Source organism: Micropterus dolomieu, linkage group LG23 (genome assembly GCF_021292245.1).
Source record: "Micropterus dolomieu isolate WLL.071019.BEF.003 ecotype Adirondacks linkage group LG23, ASM2129224v1, whole genome shotgun sequence".
NCBI lineage: Eukaryota > Metazoa > Chordata > Actinopteri > Centrarchiformes > Centrarchidae > Micropterus > Micropterus dolomieu.
Genome location: NC_060172.1, coordinates 1,228,805 through 1,245,297, shown reverse-complemented (window position 1 = coordinate 1,245,297; position 16,493 = coordinate 1,228,805). Strand labels below are relative to the sequence as shown.

Sequence of the window (16,493 nt, the reverse complement as noted above, 5' to 3'; positions counted from 1 at the left end):
CCGATTTGTGTTGCTGGGACATAGCAAACGGTGGCGTTTCCACACTGTCTGAAAGCGTCAGTTTTGACGCACTTAGATGAGAATGCGTTGTAAATGCTGTAAATGTAGTGCTCTGATGCTAGCAAGGCTATTTTGCTAACCTGAGTCTGGTTTATTTAAAATCGCCTGTATTGTTATTGATTGGTAAAAAAGAAATCCACTTTTGCTAGGGTGGGGGGGGGGCATGAAGCTTTTTTTTGGCTTGTGGAGGGGGGCGTGTCACAGAAATTTTGAGAACCACTGACCTACTCATTGCAGCGTTTACTCAAAGTAGCGCAGCCACATGCATTACTGAGCTGAGCCACAGTGAAAACAATGGTTTACACATATAATTACTTTCGAATCTAAATCCGCACTGTGCCAGAGAACTCTAATACAACTGTGTAGAAATACTCTGTTATAAGTAAAAGGCCTTTAAAATCTTACTAGACTAAAACTACAAAAAGTATTAGCGTTAAATATACTTCAAATACCAAAAATAAAACTACTCACTATACAGAGTGGCCCATTTCAGAACAATATGTATTATCTTATAGTTTTTGATGCATCAGGGGGTTATGCCGCAGTGGATAAGACACATCCTTTTAGTGTGAGAGACCTGGGTTCAAGTCCACTGTGAGACACTAATGTGTCCCTGAGCAAGACACCTAATAGTTGCTCCAGAGGCGTGTGACCTCTGATATATATTGCAATTCTAAGTCACTAAATGTTTTATTAGTTATGTTAATCTGATTTTGCAAAAATTTATAATAAGTGATATTAAATTTTATTTATTTACATAGCAGCCGGGTTAATTTACAGATAATTCTTGTGTCATTTCTTTGATGCCTGTCTTTGAATTAAACCATAAAATTTAGTTTTACTGCCGGTTTGAATTTAAATTTAGTTTCAAACTGAACTGAACACAAACTGTATTGTGAATTTCACATGTATTATTTATATAAAGTTAATTTTATTTATTTACCCTATATGACTATTTATATAGTTTGAAGTATTTTCCTGGGTACCTTTATTTTAACATTTTCATGGTTACCACGGCAGGCACACCTGAGGACGACAGGATCTCGGCTCTGATCAATGAAAGTCGGTTTCCACGGAGCTCCTCCCTGACAGACAGCTTCATCCCGCCTCCTCCTCAGACCGCTCCACCCCCTCCTCCCTCCTCCCCGCTCTTCCTCCTCGACTCTGGACCTCCTCCCTCATTCCTCCCCCCTCCTCCCCCGGCCAGAGGGGAGGGGCTAACCCGCTCCAGCTTCAAGCCGGGGGCGGAACCGAGGCTCCAGGAGCTCTCCGATTCGCCAACAAGGAGCCACGCCCACGCCGAGCGGCAGAGGAAGGCGAGGTCGATGATCATCCTGCAGGACACGCCGCCACAGCTGCAGCCTGACGCACATGCTGCCGCCTTGCACACGCTGCACACTGCCACACACACCGCTACACACACGCTTCACACTGCCACACACACCTCCACGCTGTCTCTCCACAGCACCAGCTCCGCCCCTGGTCACTCACCGCTGTCACGCCGCCGTGGACGACCAATAGAAAACCCTTATGCTAACGTGGGACAGCAGGCTCCGCCCTCCAAGCCGCAGAGGAGGAAGTCACCTTTGTTGAAACAACTTCCTGTAGAGGAGCAGGGTTAGGATCGCTCAGACCTGTTGTCTTTCTGATATCTATGGAGTTATATAAGTGTGTAGTTTCCTGAGTGCATGATAGGAAGTTCTGAGCGCATCATGCAAAGAATTATGTAATTTGAGCAAACATAAATTTGTTTTGTGGTCAACACATTTGTTTAAATATTTAAATATTAAACATATAAATATTTGCTATTAACATCTCTGCTCTGTATGCTCTCAAGTTTGTTCCACTTTCAAGTTTTATACATTTTGGCAATGTTTATTAAAACCGTATTTGTTGGCAGCCACTTAACCTCTTCCAGATATGCAGTAGGTTAGCTTAAGTTGTGTGATTTGAAAACTGCCTGCAGAGTACTTTTGGTAAAATCTAAGACATCGTTTTGTTGGGAAAATGTACAACAACTCATTTTAAAAACCATACACTGTGTAAAGCTATTAGCAGTACTAGAAGGTGGTTAATATTAATTAGAAAGTCAAGTTTAAAGTCTACCGAGTTAAAATATTTAACTACATTAATCTTTTTAATGCCCTAGCTGTGTAGCTGGCAATTAGCTTAGTTAGCTAGCAACCTACCCCGATGTCTAGTTTGTGAGCTAAAAAGGTACAGACTAACTTACGACTGGAATTTTTCAAAACTGTACAAACTACTTATGCATGGCCTCAATGTGCTGATTTTTGTTTGCTCAAATTAAATTATTCTTTACTTGATTATTGCTCCACAAAATAAAATGTATGTGCTTGCAAAAAAACATTTTCCATGTGCTGAAAATGTCCCATTACTTGCTTAGCATTGAGACACAAATATATCACGTGGGCTCCTGATTGGAAATCTTATCAGTCTGACTCCATGTTTTTGTCTTTTTCTTAATCTAGGACATGATCCGTCCAAATTAGAGCCACCCTGCAGCCCCAGTAGGGCGGAGCTGTACCAGCAGCAGGTTCTTTCAGAGCGAGCCCGGGTTCAGGGCCGCAGGTCATCTCTCTTCCTGTCTGTGGAGGGATCCGGGTCAGAAAACCAAGTGCCACCCCTCCTGACTCAGAGCCATTCAATGGACGACCTCGGCGAGCTTCCCCCTCCAGCCCCGGTCCTGTCGCCCTCACCGACACCTCACACCTTCCTCCACCCACTGACGGGGAAACCGCTAGGTCAGACTGACAGCACAATCTTTTCTGATTTCTCTTGTTTGATCTTATTGAGAGTCTGGCTGTATTCTATAAATAAAGTTAAAATAATCCATTCTGGGAAAAAATAAAGCATTAACTTAATCCAAATCAGGGATTGAGAAAAACAGGTCAGCAGTGCTTTATCACCACCAAGTAAGATTGGAATCAAGGATAACTCCTAAACTGTTAGCACTAGGCTTAATAATAGGTACCAGGTTATGTAATGTATTTATTTTAAGGTCCCAAATTATTTCAGCTTTTTCTCCATTGCTTTGGAAGAAAGTATAATACAACATTTGATGTCAGACAGTTCCTTAACGACATCAGATTACTGCTCGTTCCTGATTTGAAAGATACATAAAAGTTACGTGTCATCGGCATAGCAGTGAAAAGAAATGCCATGATTATATGTAGACACAGATAAGAAAGGAGCCTACCCTCAAGGTACTCCACAAAATAGAGGAGGGCCCAGGACAGAGCTTCGAGGTACTCCACAAAATAGAGGAGGGCCCAGGACAGAGCTTCGAGGTACTCCACAAAATAGAGGAGGGCCCAGGACAGAGCTTCGAGGTACTCCACAAAATAGAGGAGGGCCCAGGACAGAGCTTCGAGGTACTCTACAAAAAAGAGGAGGGCTTAGGACGAAGCCTCGAGGTACTCCACAAAATAGAGGAAGGTCCAAGAGCCTCAAGATAATTCACAAAACAGAGGAGGGCCTAGAACAGAGCCTTGAGGTACTCCACAAAACAGAAGGGGACCCAGGACAGAGCCTTTAGGTACTACACAGTTCAGAAGGGCAGCAGACAATGTGAAATTACCATAAAGAACAGTAAACTGTTGCATAATAGGTCCTAGATAGCCCATTCGAGAGCAGTGTCAGCGGCTCCAACAACACTATCTTTTCTTCTCTCCTCAGACCCCTCATCTCCACTCGCCTTGGCTCTTGCTGCACGAGAACGAGCGCTCACTGCCCGCACGCCGAGCCCTGAGCCTCGACTAAAACATGCATCTGCCTCCACTACACCCATCCCCACCCCAGCTGCCAGCCCCGAGGGCAGACACAAGCGCACCCCCCTCACCACCCCGCAGAGCAGCCCTGAGCCACGATCGAAACGCACCACTCCTCAAACAAGCCCCGAGCAGCGAACCAAGCGCACCACTCCCCAGACCAGCCCTGAGCTAAGGCATAAACGCATAACCCCACCTTTGTTCCCTGACGGACAGGTGGAGCGTCCAGAGACAGAGGGAGGAGTGACATCACCTGCCGGCCCCTCCCCTGAGCGCTGGAGACCCACCGCCGTGCCATCACTGGCCAGTGAAGGTCACTCTGCTTTGATTGACAGGCGCAGAAGCCTCACAGTGGGCAGCTCAGAGGAGGAGGGAGGGGCTTACACAGTTACACTCCCACCGGCGTTGTTGTCATCCAGTGATGAGGAGACTAGGGAGGAGCTCCGCAGAATTGGCCTGGTAGCTCCACCCCCTGCCTTTGCCGGTCCTCCCGCCCCTCCTCCCCCTTCCTCTCTCACCTTGTTGCCAAGAAGAAGTGGGGAGGGAGGGGGAGGAGAAAGTGGTCCTGAGTCCCTGGGTCGAAGAGGAGATGAGGAGGAAGGAGGTGACGAACGGCTTCACGACAGCTCCTCCTCCCCCAGCTCACTCCCTCCCTCCATAACCTTGGCCTCCCCTCCTGCTCCATCCTCCCCCTCCTCCCCTCCTGCTGCTCACCCTTCCCCCTCCTCCCCCTCCACCTCCCCAATTGCTCTTAAGCCGCGTCTTCGTTCACCTATTGGTCGGGGCCGCTCTGCTCTTCGGGACCCACTGCTGAAGCAATCATCAGACAGTGAGCTCCTCCCATCTGCTGCTTCCTCCTCCTCTCCCTCCTCCCCACTCTGTTCGTCCCCAACCGGCGGTGGCCGACAGCCACGCTATCTGTTCCAGAGGAGGTCCAAGCTGTGGGGGGGTGGGGACGACCGCGGGGAGGAGCGGCGGGGCCTCAGCCCCGAGGAAGGAGGAGGCCGTCCAGCAGCACTGGGAGGTCAGGGGTCGGGGTCAGCCGTGGATCTGACCAGCCGGTCGGCGTCAGCACTGGAGCTGAGCGGCAGGGCAGGGTCTGGACTGGATCTTGCTAATCGGCTACAGCTGCTCAACAAAGACAGTCACTCTCTGGGGGAGGAGCCGAGTCCCCTTGATCCAGGCCGGAGGTCACCAGTAGGAGGTGCCAGGTACATCAAACTTATATTATATTGCAAATACTGCAGTGCTGCTGACCTAATAGTACTACTGTGGGTTTGTGTGGTAACAGAATCTATTGTTTGTGTTGTTCCAGATGTGTGGACAGTGAAGAGAGTAAATCGTAGGTTTTTCTCTCTGGTAAACATTTCTCGTTATCGCCAAGAGATGATTTCAATACAGCTAACAGCTAACTAACTAACATGCACCTTCTTCGCAGATGACTAACTGCTAAATTTCTAAAATGACTATCTCATCCGTATCGAAAATAACCATTAGCACTTCCACCTAAAAAGAGATTGTCCAATACTAGCTTAGCATCCGTAACAAGGCCTGTCAATATTATAGAATATAAAATTGTATACATCAACATGTGGTATGCATGGCGCTCTCGTAATAGCAATATTTGATCTGGAAAGAGGTGGTGTCTTTTTTGTTAACCTTTCCAAAACCAAAAACACGAGTATAAGTACAAGAAATAGGTTAAACAGTGTTAATAAGCTGCAAACATTAGCATATCAGAATAACTTGCTTACCATTATTATTTATTTACTTACCATTTTCCAAAGTATCAGACTCTTAAACTCTAATTCATCCTCAGCACTGATCCTATTATGACAGTTTATTTCGGTTTAACATTTTTCATAAATCGATTCTTTATTAATGTAAATTGTCTATGTAGTAGAAGGGAGTTACAAAACTCAATTTCACTCTATAACTTGTTATATTTTGACATTAAACCTACCTACCTACTTATAGTGGTACCTTAGCACAAATCAAACGTATGACTATGTTTTATAGTAAGCCAAGAATCTAAACAGAGTTTTCTTAGAATGATATAATAATATGATCTGACGTGTTTTCTATAGAAAAACAATGATGCCGCTTTATTTCCATTTCTTCTACATGGATCATTAACTGTTGAGAATAATCACTTTTTCCCCCGAGACACATTAGTTTTAGCCTCCGTCTCTTAGCATGATACAATCAAAACCATGAACCATCAAAAGGAATATTTAAGGATTTTTTTCACAGAGACAAATCAGGAGACCAAGTTTTTGGTTATAATCGTAAACTGCTTGTCCCTTGTAAAAATGGACAGTTTAACAACAGTAACTGAGGGGAGTGGGTCTTAGCGAACAGTCAATCAGTAACTACATGGAGACACATCAACTGATAACTGTGGTATGTCAGGTTTATGACGTTTATATACTGTTTCATGTGTTTCAGGTTGTTCTCTAGTCTCGGTGAACTCCACACCATCTCCCAGCGAGGATATGGCGCCAGCTATACAGTCCGACCAGGAAGCCGCTACCCTGTCACCCGCCGGAGCCCCTCCCCGTCTCCCTCCCCATCTGATAGGTCAATAGGGCTTGCCTCGTCCTGCCCTGAAAGGCCAGACCTGAGTTCGGGTCGCAGTCTAACCATCCTGAAGTCGTCCAGTCTCAGTCTCCCCTCAGAACCAAAGGAGGTTCGGTTTGTGATGCGAAGTGCCAGTGCACGAACCAGGTCCCGGTCACCCTCCCCTTCACCCCACGCCTCTCCCTGCCCCTCCCCGGTCCTCAGCGGGCCCCTGTTGGCCCTACGGCCATGGAGGCAGCGGCCCCTCAGCCTGTGGAATAAATATGACGTGGGTGACTGGCTGGAGAGCGTGGGCCTGGCCGAACACCGCCAGCGCTTCCAGGAGCACGAGATCGAAGGCTCCCATCTCCCCGCCCTCACCAAAGACGACTACGTGGAGCTAGGCGTCACCAGACTGGGACACCGAATCAACATCGAGAGGGCACTCAGACAGCTGCTGGATGGTTCCACTTGACCCCTCACCTCTGACCACAAACCTCTAGACATCCTGAACTGTGACCTCATTACTCCTGACCTCCGGTCAGACACTAGGCCATCTCTTTGACTAGGATATCTTAGCAGTGACTGAATCTTTAGACCTTTTTACCAACGTGGAACCCAGCTCTCCGAGTGATCTCGGTGACATTTTGGCTTATCAGCTCTTTGATCAACCCAAAAGGACCGGTAGCGCCAAGGTCTGTGTCCAGTGTCTTTAGTTTTATTTGAATTCTCTCAACATCGTTTAAGTCATAAGAACAAAAACAAACACTACCAAATTTGATTCCAGAAATGTTACAGCGACAACCACTTTACTGTAGAGGGGGGACAAATAAATTTGTGCATCTCTGAATTCACAGTAGCTCTACTACGATAAGGAGTCCAGGTTAGAATATTATTGAGATTCTTCTTCACTCAAACTCTCACACTCGATGCCAAACAGTGGATCACTTCACAAATCTGAGGCAGAACATTCAAAATAATTATGATAATCTTTTTTCAGCCCCTCTTCCTCAACCAAATAAATATCTAAATAATATATTTGTTTGTGATTTAAATGAATTAAATCAAACATTTATTGAACATTTGTTAGATTGTTATTGAGGAAAAATATATTGCGATAATTATCAGTTTTATTTCCCAGCCCTAGATTACCTGAAAATACAGAGGAATACCTCAGATCCTGTTAAAGCTAACTTACCATTATGTTAGCATACGACATACTAATGGCAGCTGGAGCTCTTCTGCAAATCTCAACATGTGAAGGGACATTGATCAAAGAGCTGATCTGACAAACTGATTACATTATGCCGTTTAGCTGGAATTTTGCTAGCAGAGCTGGACGATTAGCGAGCCACTGGAAGTCTCTACCTTAACAACAGGAGATTAGCTGGGGATATTTCTCCGTCCTTTTACAGAAAGTTTTTGTGACTACTTTTTTTTTTCCTCTCTTCCAAATATCACTCATGAAGAATTTTGTGTTTATTTTGAGTTCATATCTTAATACCGATCATTTAGAATTTATGAATAACAAGTAATAATAATGTGGTGGTGATGACTTACAGAGTTTATAATAGTTTGGAAAATGGTTTTGAGTTCTTTATGATTTGACAATGAGTTGAATTTCAAGGTCGTTTCGGTGATGTTTTGAAATTCATAATGATTTGTCAATGAGTGACTTTGTGCTGATGTGATGTGTGTTTCAGGGAGAGCTGCAGCAGAGCTCCAACTGTAAACCTCTCTGGTTTCTAACCTGCTTATCGAGGGCTTACTGTACATGGTGCTATCTGTTTAAAGCCATCTGTACAGAAAATACCGTTCTCCTTCCCCTCCTATACCTTCTTAACGCCTGAAACTCTAATGTGTTATTCCTAAATTAATCAAACGCGGCTGAACCTGCCATAACCATCTTGCAGTAATGGTACCTTGCCAGGAACAGGCCATATGTGGAGTTTCCTCCCTGCCATATTGGGGATTTCTTCCCTGCCATACGTGGAGTTCTCTCCAGACCATATGTAGAGTTTCCCTGAGGCCATATAGAGTTTAAAAACATAAAAGGGAGGTGTCCAATTAAAGTTTACCGTGCATCCATGTAAAGTTTCTGTAAATTTGTGTTTAAGGGTTAAGATGCAGTCACACCGAAATTCATTCTCCATTAATTTCAATAAATAACAAGACATATTTGCTTCTATCAGAGAGGAGGGAATGCTGCTCTTCTGCAAGTCCAAGAACAATTATAGAGGTTAAAGACATTCAACTAGGGCTGGGCGATTTGGCCAAGATTTCATTTCAAGCCCGAGTCTGAAACATGATTGAATCTTTGCATTCTTCATGCCATTCTTTACTCTTCTTAGATCCCTATTAGCTTCTACAAAGTGGTTGCTTGTCTTCCTGGGGTCCAAGCAAAGTAACAAACAATCACTTAAAATCATACAATATACATAAAACAAAAGTAGAGAGTAGACTAAATATAACACACAGACAAAAAACAATATAAAGCTACACCTGACAATTTGTGTCAAAACAAATAAAAACAAACATACTAAAACAGCATTTATGTAAGATTCATCAGCCTTTATTACATGACTTTTTTAACCTTGAAACTGCAGAAATTCTAAAACATGATTGAAAATTTGCATTCTTCATGTGTAAGATAGTTAAGCAAGCATTATAGAAGACCTACACCTGAAAGGCGTTCACCGTTATTCAGCAAATACAGGTTAAACCAGACATCTGCAGACTGAGAGTGCCACATGCTCAGTTTCAGCAGAAAGTCTGCTGTTTGTATCTTCTGTTACTTTTTGTGCAAAAACAAAAACTACAAACTTATTCAATTAATTTGATATAACGCCCAGCCCTACAATAAAACACTAGCTCTATGCTTTACTGTTTGTGGAATGCTATTGCTAGTGCCAGCCATGCTAGCTGATGCAATTTGTGCTTAGATCACCACAAACACGACAAAAATGTCAAGCAAAGGTCTTCGGTCTGACCGCACCATAATCAACATTAATGAGCACAACTCTGTCCCTTTTTTCACCATTTTACCCAGACATAGATAAGACTTGTATTTGTGCGTCCAGTAAAGAGCGAGGTACAGAACGTGTTTAGCCTAGCCTAGCACAAAGGCGAGAAGCAGGGGGAAACTGCTAGCCTAGCTTTATAAAAATGATAAAAATACACCTTCCAGTAGCACAGCTGTCTGATTTACATGTTGTATCTTGTTAGCCAGCAAGCTACTCACTAATATATCCAGCTGAGCAAGGACAGAGCTCAAATGCATCATAAGGACAACGCTAACTGCTGCTAACACCACAATGTCTTGTTTTTATTTCATTGCCTTTCTAACACTGTACAATAAACAAGATACAACACATAGTAAGACATCACTGGAGTCACTGGAAGGTGCATTTCTCTCACTTTGTTTCCCTTAAACTGGGAAAAACGTTAATGATGAACTGTTGACTTTAACAGCGCTTTGAGTGAGACCATTACTGCTACTTTTCTTAATAATAATAATTATAATAATAATAATTTCACACTGTAAACGTACACTAATTCAACCCGATATGTTACCGTTCCACCTCTTCATTCCCCTCTGAAGCACAATCAACGTCACAGTGCCTGTTTCCACAACATCAAATCTACAGCGTTTATACAGATTTTTATCCAATTCAAGTACCTGAACACAAGCCGAGCTACAATCATGAATCCCAAAGTTGTACAAGTTCGTGGTGCCCTTTAATGGGGGAAAAGTATTAGCTGCCCATGGCAGAGCACAGAGCTATAGAATGTATAGTCTATGTACAGCACATTACAGTAGACTTTATAGTCTGTATAATATATATTATGGTAAAATAATGTAGCTATAGTGTAATATATAAAGTATAGTAGACAATAAAATGTATACAGTAATATTTTGGTAGACTGTAGTCTATAAAGTCTTTTGCCATATGTGATATTCATCCTTTGTAAACATCGACACATCAGCTGTTTAACTTCAAACAAAATGCTGTTTTGGCACAAAATGGAAATAAAGATTCACAATTGAAAGTGGAAGAGTTTATGTTTAAAGAGTAACTTCACACTAAATCCACTTGCATGATTTAATAAATTACATCTACAGTCATTTAAATCATATCATCATAATTAGTCCCAGTCTTTACATGTCCTGTTCAGTCCGACCCTAGCAACACACCATCAAGACAGAAAACGGAGATCAAATCCCAGCAGTGGGAATCTGAATCTGCTTATTAATTCTGAACTTCCTAATTAGGGGTGAGTGGGAGAAAATCGATCCAGCATAGTATCGCAATATTTTCTGTGGCAATAGTGTATCGGTCTTTTATTATGTAAAATGTACATGAGAATACATTTTGGTACTATAATAATAAAATCAATTGCTTTTTCAGTCCACTAGAAAAAGAGTTTTCCTTTGGGAACACAATTTAAAGTTGGAAAAAAGGTAATAAATTCCAATACATCGCAATACATTTAAAATCGCAATAATATCGTATCGTGGAGCCTCTGGTGATTCCCAGCCTTATTCCTAATCCGAAATCTAGTTAGGTTAAGCTTTCAACATTTGCAAGTAACTCAAGTTATAAATATGTGAAACTCAAAGAGCTGTAATCAGCTTTTATTGGGTCTGTGTTACCCGATTACAGAACCTAACCCTGTTTAAGTTTCATTCGCCCTGATCACCCTTCGACGGTGGAAATCAAGGTCTTTTGCAGTCATCCATAATTCTTAGAACCCTAGTTTCATACAGCAGGTAAGAGAACATCCGAGCAACTGGATCACAGTGACCAGGCGTTCAAACTGAAAACAGCACTAGAACGTTTTCACTGCATAACAACAATAGTGAGGTTAACAGTAAAATTACTCCGTCCTCTAAACTGTTGTACTATACTTGTACTTCAGTGACAATAAAGTTTAATCTAATTTAAACTAACAGGAACTGTGCGCTGACAATAACGGTCGCCTAACAGCTGAGTGAAACGCTAAAGCCGAGACAGATGACTGAAAACGTGGCTGAAAAGAAACTCAAGAGCAATCGAGTACCGTCTCACTGTCCTCTGGGAGCGTATTTAAACTATTAGGGGTTCTTAAGTTAGTTAACACCCTAAAATAATTGATACAGTTGATTAAGCATGCTCATGTTAATAATATATTTCAAACTAACTTGTTTGTCCAAAGTGCTGTTCAACCACTTAATAATCAAGGCAAAGTTGCTTGTAGATGTTCCATATAGGTTTGGGCTGATCGAAGACGCCATCCTGCATCACAATGTGGAGCCGGCATTGGGAGTGTTGTTGTAAAAGACGTAGCCTGTCAAACGATCAAAACCAACCAAACCGTCTCTGCGCAGTGTAGAGTAATACCAAGTTTTTTTTTACCATGTGTTATAAGACGACAGATGCCAATTTTGTAGACATCACCCAACCCTTGTTCCAAATGACAACGCTGGCCAAAAAACCCGCCGCCATAGAGACGGGCAAGGTGCGACGAATCGTACGTATAGAAGTTCAAACCTTGCTTACTTGCAAACCTCGGCATACATACCCAAACTTAGTAGCGCCCCCTCCCCCAGGTGTAGACGAAGGAGGTTTCAGACACCCTTCAATGATCCGACTTCGCTTAAAGCCTACTGATGCCTTCATTACATAGCCTTCCACACAGGACTGGACTGTTCCAATAAAACCTTACCACAAACATATTTTTAGTAGTCTTGTATCTTCAGAACAGGTAAAGAGAAAGTGCCTGCGTGGCTGTTTACACTGCGTGAATATCACATGTATATATTATAATGGACTATGGTCTACTGTACAGTCATCCACAGAATGAGACGTGGGCTGTCGCTTTCTTCGCAGTGTAACAATGAAAATCAGTGATGGAGAGGTCATGTGACCTCTTAACCTCTGACCTCAGGTCCCCACTGGGAATCCCTCTGTACACTTGTATAGATATGAGGTCATTCACTTGTTGTAGGATTTCTCAGCCAATCAGAAACATAACCAGCAAACCTGCTGCTAAAATCTCATCAGTGACATGAATCGAGGTCAGTGATGTTGAAGTAGTTCCTTCTTTATTTTTCCTTAGAGCTCTGCCTTCTGTCACCAATCAGATCGTTCAGATACAAGACCTTCTGATGTTTCAAGATTAACAAATTAATCTAAGTTTATTCAGCAGAGAACATGAGCCTTGTTCTGCCTGGAGACCTAGTTTTTTGTTGCCATCTTCCTCTAAACTGCATCCATTTTGTCAAGATCGCTTCAGCTTTAGTTCCAGTACCGTTTCAATTCTCTCTAAAATTATAATTAGGGGCAACACACATCTGTCACATTAGAGACGTGTTTCAGGAGACACATCAACTCCCTGGAGTCTCACAACTATGCTACCATAACTGGACTACTTCTATTGTCTACATAGCGCCAGACTATTGCGTTGCAAAAAGGGAAGTTGTTTCGGGTTGTCGCTGGTTCCGAAGGAAAATTCCCGTTAATTTTTCTTATAGACAATGTTATGCAACAGACAGTTTGAGTACTTTTAGTCCTGAATGGATATGTAAACTCTCCTGTCTGAATCATCAGTGCAACAGATGATGAACAACTGTGTCCGAAAAATAATCAAAAAATTTTATCTGATAAAAAGTCAAAAGTACTACAGAAGAGATTAAAGTTCTGTTATGCGCAGGCTAAAGTTTGCATTTCTGCAGCTTAAATGAACGCGTTTTTTTTTTACCTTAACAGAGAAACAAAATAATTCAGAATTTAAATAACTAAAAGTGATGAGCATAACTAACCTATAGCACTGTTATGTTAGGCCCCTGTGTATCCATGTTGCAGAATACTGAGGATACTATTAAAAAGAAAAACTTTAAACGGGAATTCAGAATGAGGAAAAATATTTCCAGAACCAGCGACATCCCTTTTTGTTCGGTAGGCAGCCGTCAGAGAACCACAATAACGTGTCAGGTGTCCTGATATATGAAAATACGCTCATCTGGTTCCACATTAACTGCTGTGTTATTTCTTATTTTTTGTTTTCGGCTGATTTTTGTAGTTCTGAATCAACATGACCCCAAAAAAAAGCTGCTATCCTCTCAGTTACCTACAGGCTCAGCCATAGCATGTATGCTAGTTAGCTGCTAAAGCTAGCTACACAATTTGAACTATTTAAATGGACATAAATCAAAATCAGTGTTAGTTTCACACAAAGCACTGATGCTAACTAAAGCCACCAATTTGCATCATATAATCTTGTCCATTATTTCTCCCTATTAGGACACTAACATTGATTTATTTCAGCTTCACATTCTCAATATCAACTAAACTTCTTGGTGTAATTTAAGCTAACGCAACAGCTGAAAATTACGTTCTTACAAATCACTAGCGATTTGTTTTGGAAATTCTCCCCCAAGAAAATAAAAATGTGGCTAATTAGCAGTGGTGGAAAGTAACTGAGTACATTTACTCAAGTATTGTACTTCAGTACAATTTTGGGGTATTTTACTTGAGTATTTCCATTTTATACTACTTAATGCTCCACTACATTTCAGAGATAAATATTTTTTACTTCACCGTTTAGTTAGTTACTTTTCAAATTAAGATTTTACAAACAAAACAAATCCCCATCTTATAAAATATGATCCATTGTTACAGATTAAACTACTAAAAGTATATGAAGTAGTTTAAATAAGCTCCAACTATAACACTGAAAGTAAAGCTTGCATATTACTACATCAACAATATAATAGTATAACACTGACACTCTGCATTGTGAGTACTTTTACTTTTGATACCAATACTTCTGTGCTTTTAAGTGAAATTTCAAACGCAGGATTTTCACTTGTAATTGAGTATTTTTATTCTCTGTGGTATTGCTTCTGTTACTCAAGTAAATCATTTGAATACTTCTTCCACTGCTGCTAATACGAAAGCAATCATAGCCTGAAAGTCTGGAGACAAAACGGCCGTTCAGTTTGACGAAAGGCTAACACGGCGACAGGAGAGAACCAGGACGATGCTATAAAAAGATGGAATAAAGAGCCAAAATGGCTGCCGCTGGATATCGTAATAACGCATCAGCTTCCTGCTGATTGGCTGAGAATCCTGGCTTTCTAACTTGCGTGTGAAACCTTCCTCCTCCTGATAGTCACTTGGTTATAAATGGTTTTATGGTTACCCTCCTCTTCCTCCTTTCTAGCTTCCTCTTTTTACAGTATGTTTGTAGTTCTGGAGTGAGTGGTGTGTGTGTACTTGTAGTTTTTTTTTCTTCCCTTTTCTAGAAACTGAAAAGAGCACACAATGACAACTGATGAGCTCTGCAACGCAACAGATTGTAATCTTTATAATAAACTGTCATTTAATACAAAGTTAACGCTCGGCCTTCACGTGTGGTTTTTTCACAATAAGAGCGGTCAGGTTAGTCAACAGATATATGACCTCTGACCTCGAGTTAATGACTGACAAGTTTCACCTCAACTTAGAGATAGTAACACCTTGTAACTCATTTACATTCAAAGGGAACGACGACACACTCGCACTGAATCGCGTGGACGATGACTTTTATGAATAGGGATGCAGCGATTACCGGATTTCATTATGAAACACGTTTTAAAACGTCAAAGTTAATTAATCGTAAAGGCTCCGCTACACCGAGTGTTTCTGTTTCACAAAACGAAAACAAAGTTACACGAGCGGCACGCCAGCTTAAAGTACCGTGATTATCAGAGGCCACTGGCTAAACTCTGGCAGAGGGACCAACTGTCAAGCTTCATTTCCACCAACAAAACGGCTGAAGTCGGCAGTGTGGGAGCATTTTGGGTAGACCGAGACTGACCAGGGCGTTACTGAAGATGACGGCTCGCCTGTTCAAAAACATGCCGTTAAAGGTTGCTGCTAAAGGAGCGAAAACATACATTAAACTTGATGCAGCACCTGCGGGATCAGCACCCAGCTTTGCACGCCCAAGTAAAGGCAACGCATAATAACGGAGTTAAATAATGTGGCAAGTCGGTAGGGAATTAAATATCAATGTGTCACTTACAATCGAGCGGCGAGAGTCGAGCTTTCAGTGAAACAACAAAGCAGCATGTAAACTTTCAGACCCACCGCAACGACAGCACCGCTGCGCTGTGAGGCCCATTATTTTCAATGTCACGGCAGCTTTTCTGAAAGGGCCTTAATGGAAGAACGTGGTCCTCTGAAGACCTTCAGTCACTGAACATTTAATGTTACATCCTGTTGCCTCCTCCTGTCCGTGTTGAGAAAATGTTGTTGTTGGTGTAAAACACTAACAAACATCAGGAGCATTTCAGTTATTAATAACACTGCACTAAATTTATCCCTGGGGGATAAATGAAGTTAATATTTCTGTTACACTGAAACCCCCATTTTTGCCCCCATTCATCATGAGCTGAACTCAAAGATCTAAGACTTTCTCTTTGTACACGAAAGGCCTGTTTCTCTCAAATATTGTTCACAAATCTGGGTTAGTGAGCACTTCTCCTTTACCGAGATAATCCATCCACCTCACAGGTGTGGAGGGCAAATAAAAGACGTTATTTTCCGCTGCCCGCCAACAAGGCAGCACGTGTAACACTGTTACTTTGAGTTTGTTACTTTCATGCGATGGTTGTTGTGCTTTCGGAAGCACTAACTGACGAGGAGACAAGCCTGGGATGTGTTAGGCGATTCCCTACAAGGTAAACATTACCACAGTCGAGCGCTGGCAGGGACCTGATGGTTTTTAACCAGCGGGTGCTGTATATGGATCGCAAGTGCCCTGCAGTTTGTGTCCATAGCTATCTTTTTCTTGAGTTGAGAGGTGATCCAAATAAAATTTAACTGCCTTTGCAGCGTATCTACAAAAGGAGTCTGGAGTGAGCTGCGATCTTGGTCTGTTGTTTTGCCCTTCAGGTCACCGCGCACGAAACGTGACTGAAAACTATGAATAGAGCTGGAGGTTGTTCAGTTTTTCATAGAAAGAGCTTTTATGGTTCTGAAGGAAAGTAAATATTTTCTCCTTTTCAGCTGCTCTGCCTTAATAGTGATTTATGAAGTGTCGTGATGGACAGATAGCTTT

At 42.2% G+C, this 16,493-nt stretch overlaps 1 protein-coding gene and 1 long non-coding RNA gene across 2 annotated transcripts in view; one reads left to right on the top strand and one right to left on the bottom strand.

Moving 5' to 3' along the window:
* shank3b (SH3 and multiple ankyrin repeat domains 3b) overlaps nt 1-14,786 on the top strand; it is a 62,409-nt gene extending 47,623 nt beyond the window's left edge. Inside the window, exons 24-27 of the mRNA XM_046040695.1 lie at nt 1,081-1,677; nt 2,550-2,822; nt 3,757-5,059; nt 6,297-14,786. Coding sequence (XP_045896651.1) covers nt 1,081-1,677; nt 2,550-2,822; nt 3,757-5,059; nt 6,297-6,882 — 2,759 coding nt within the window. The 3' untranslated portion in view covers nt 6,883-14,786. The remainder of the gene's footprint in view (nt 1-1,080; nt 1,678-2,549; nt 2,823-3,756; nt 5,060-6,296) is intronic.
* The window catches only part of LOC123963686, a 45,353-nt gene that overhangs the window by 15,401 nt on the left and 13,459 nt on the right, over nt 1-16,493 (bottom strand). The gene's annotated exons all lie outside the window — the stretch shown is intronic.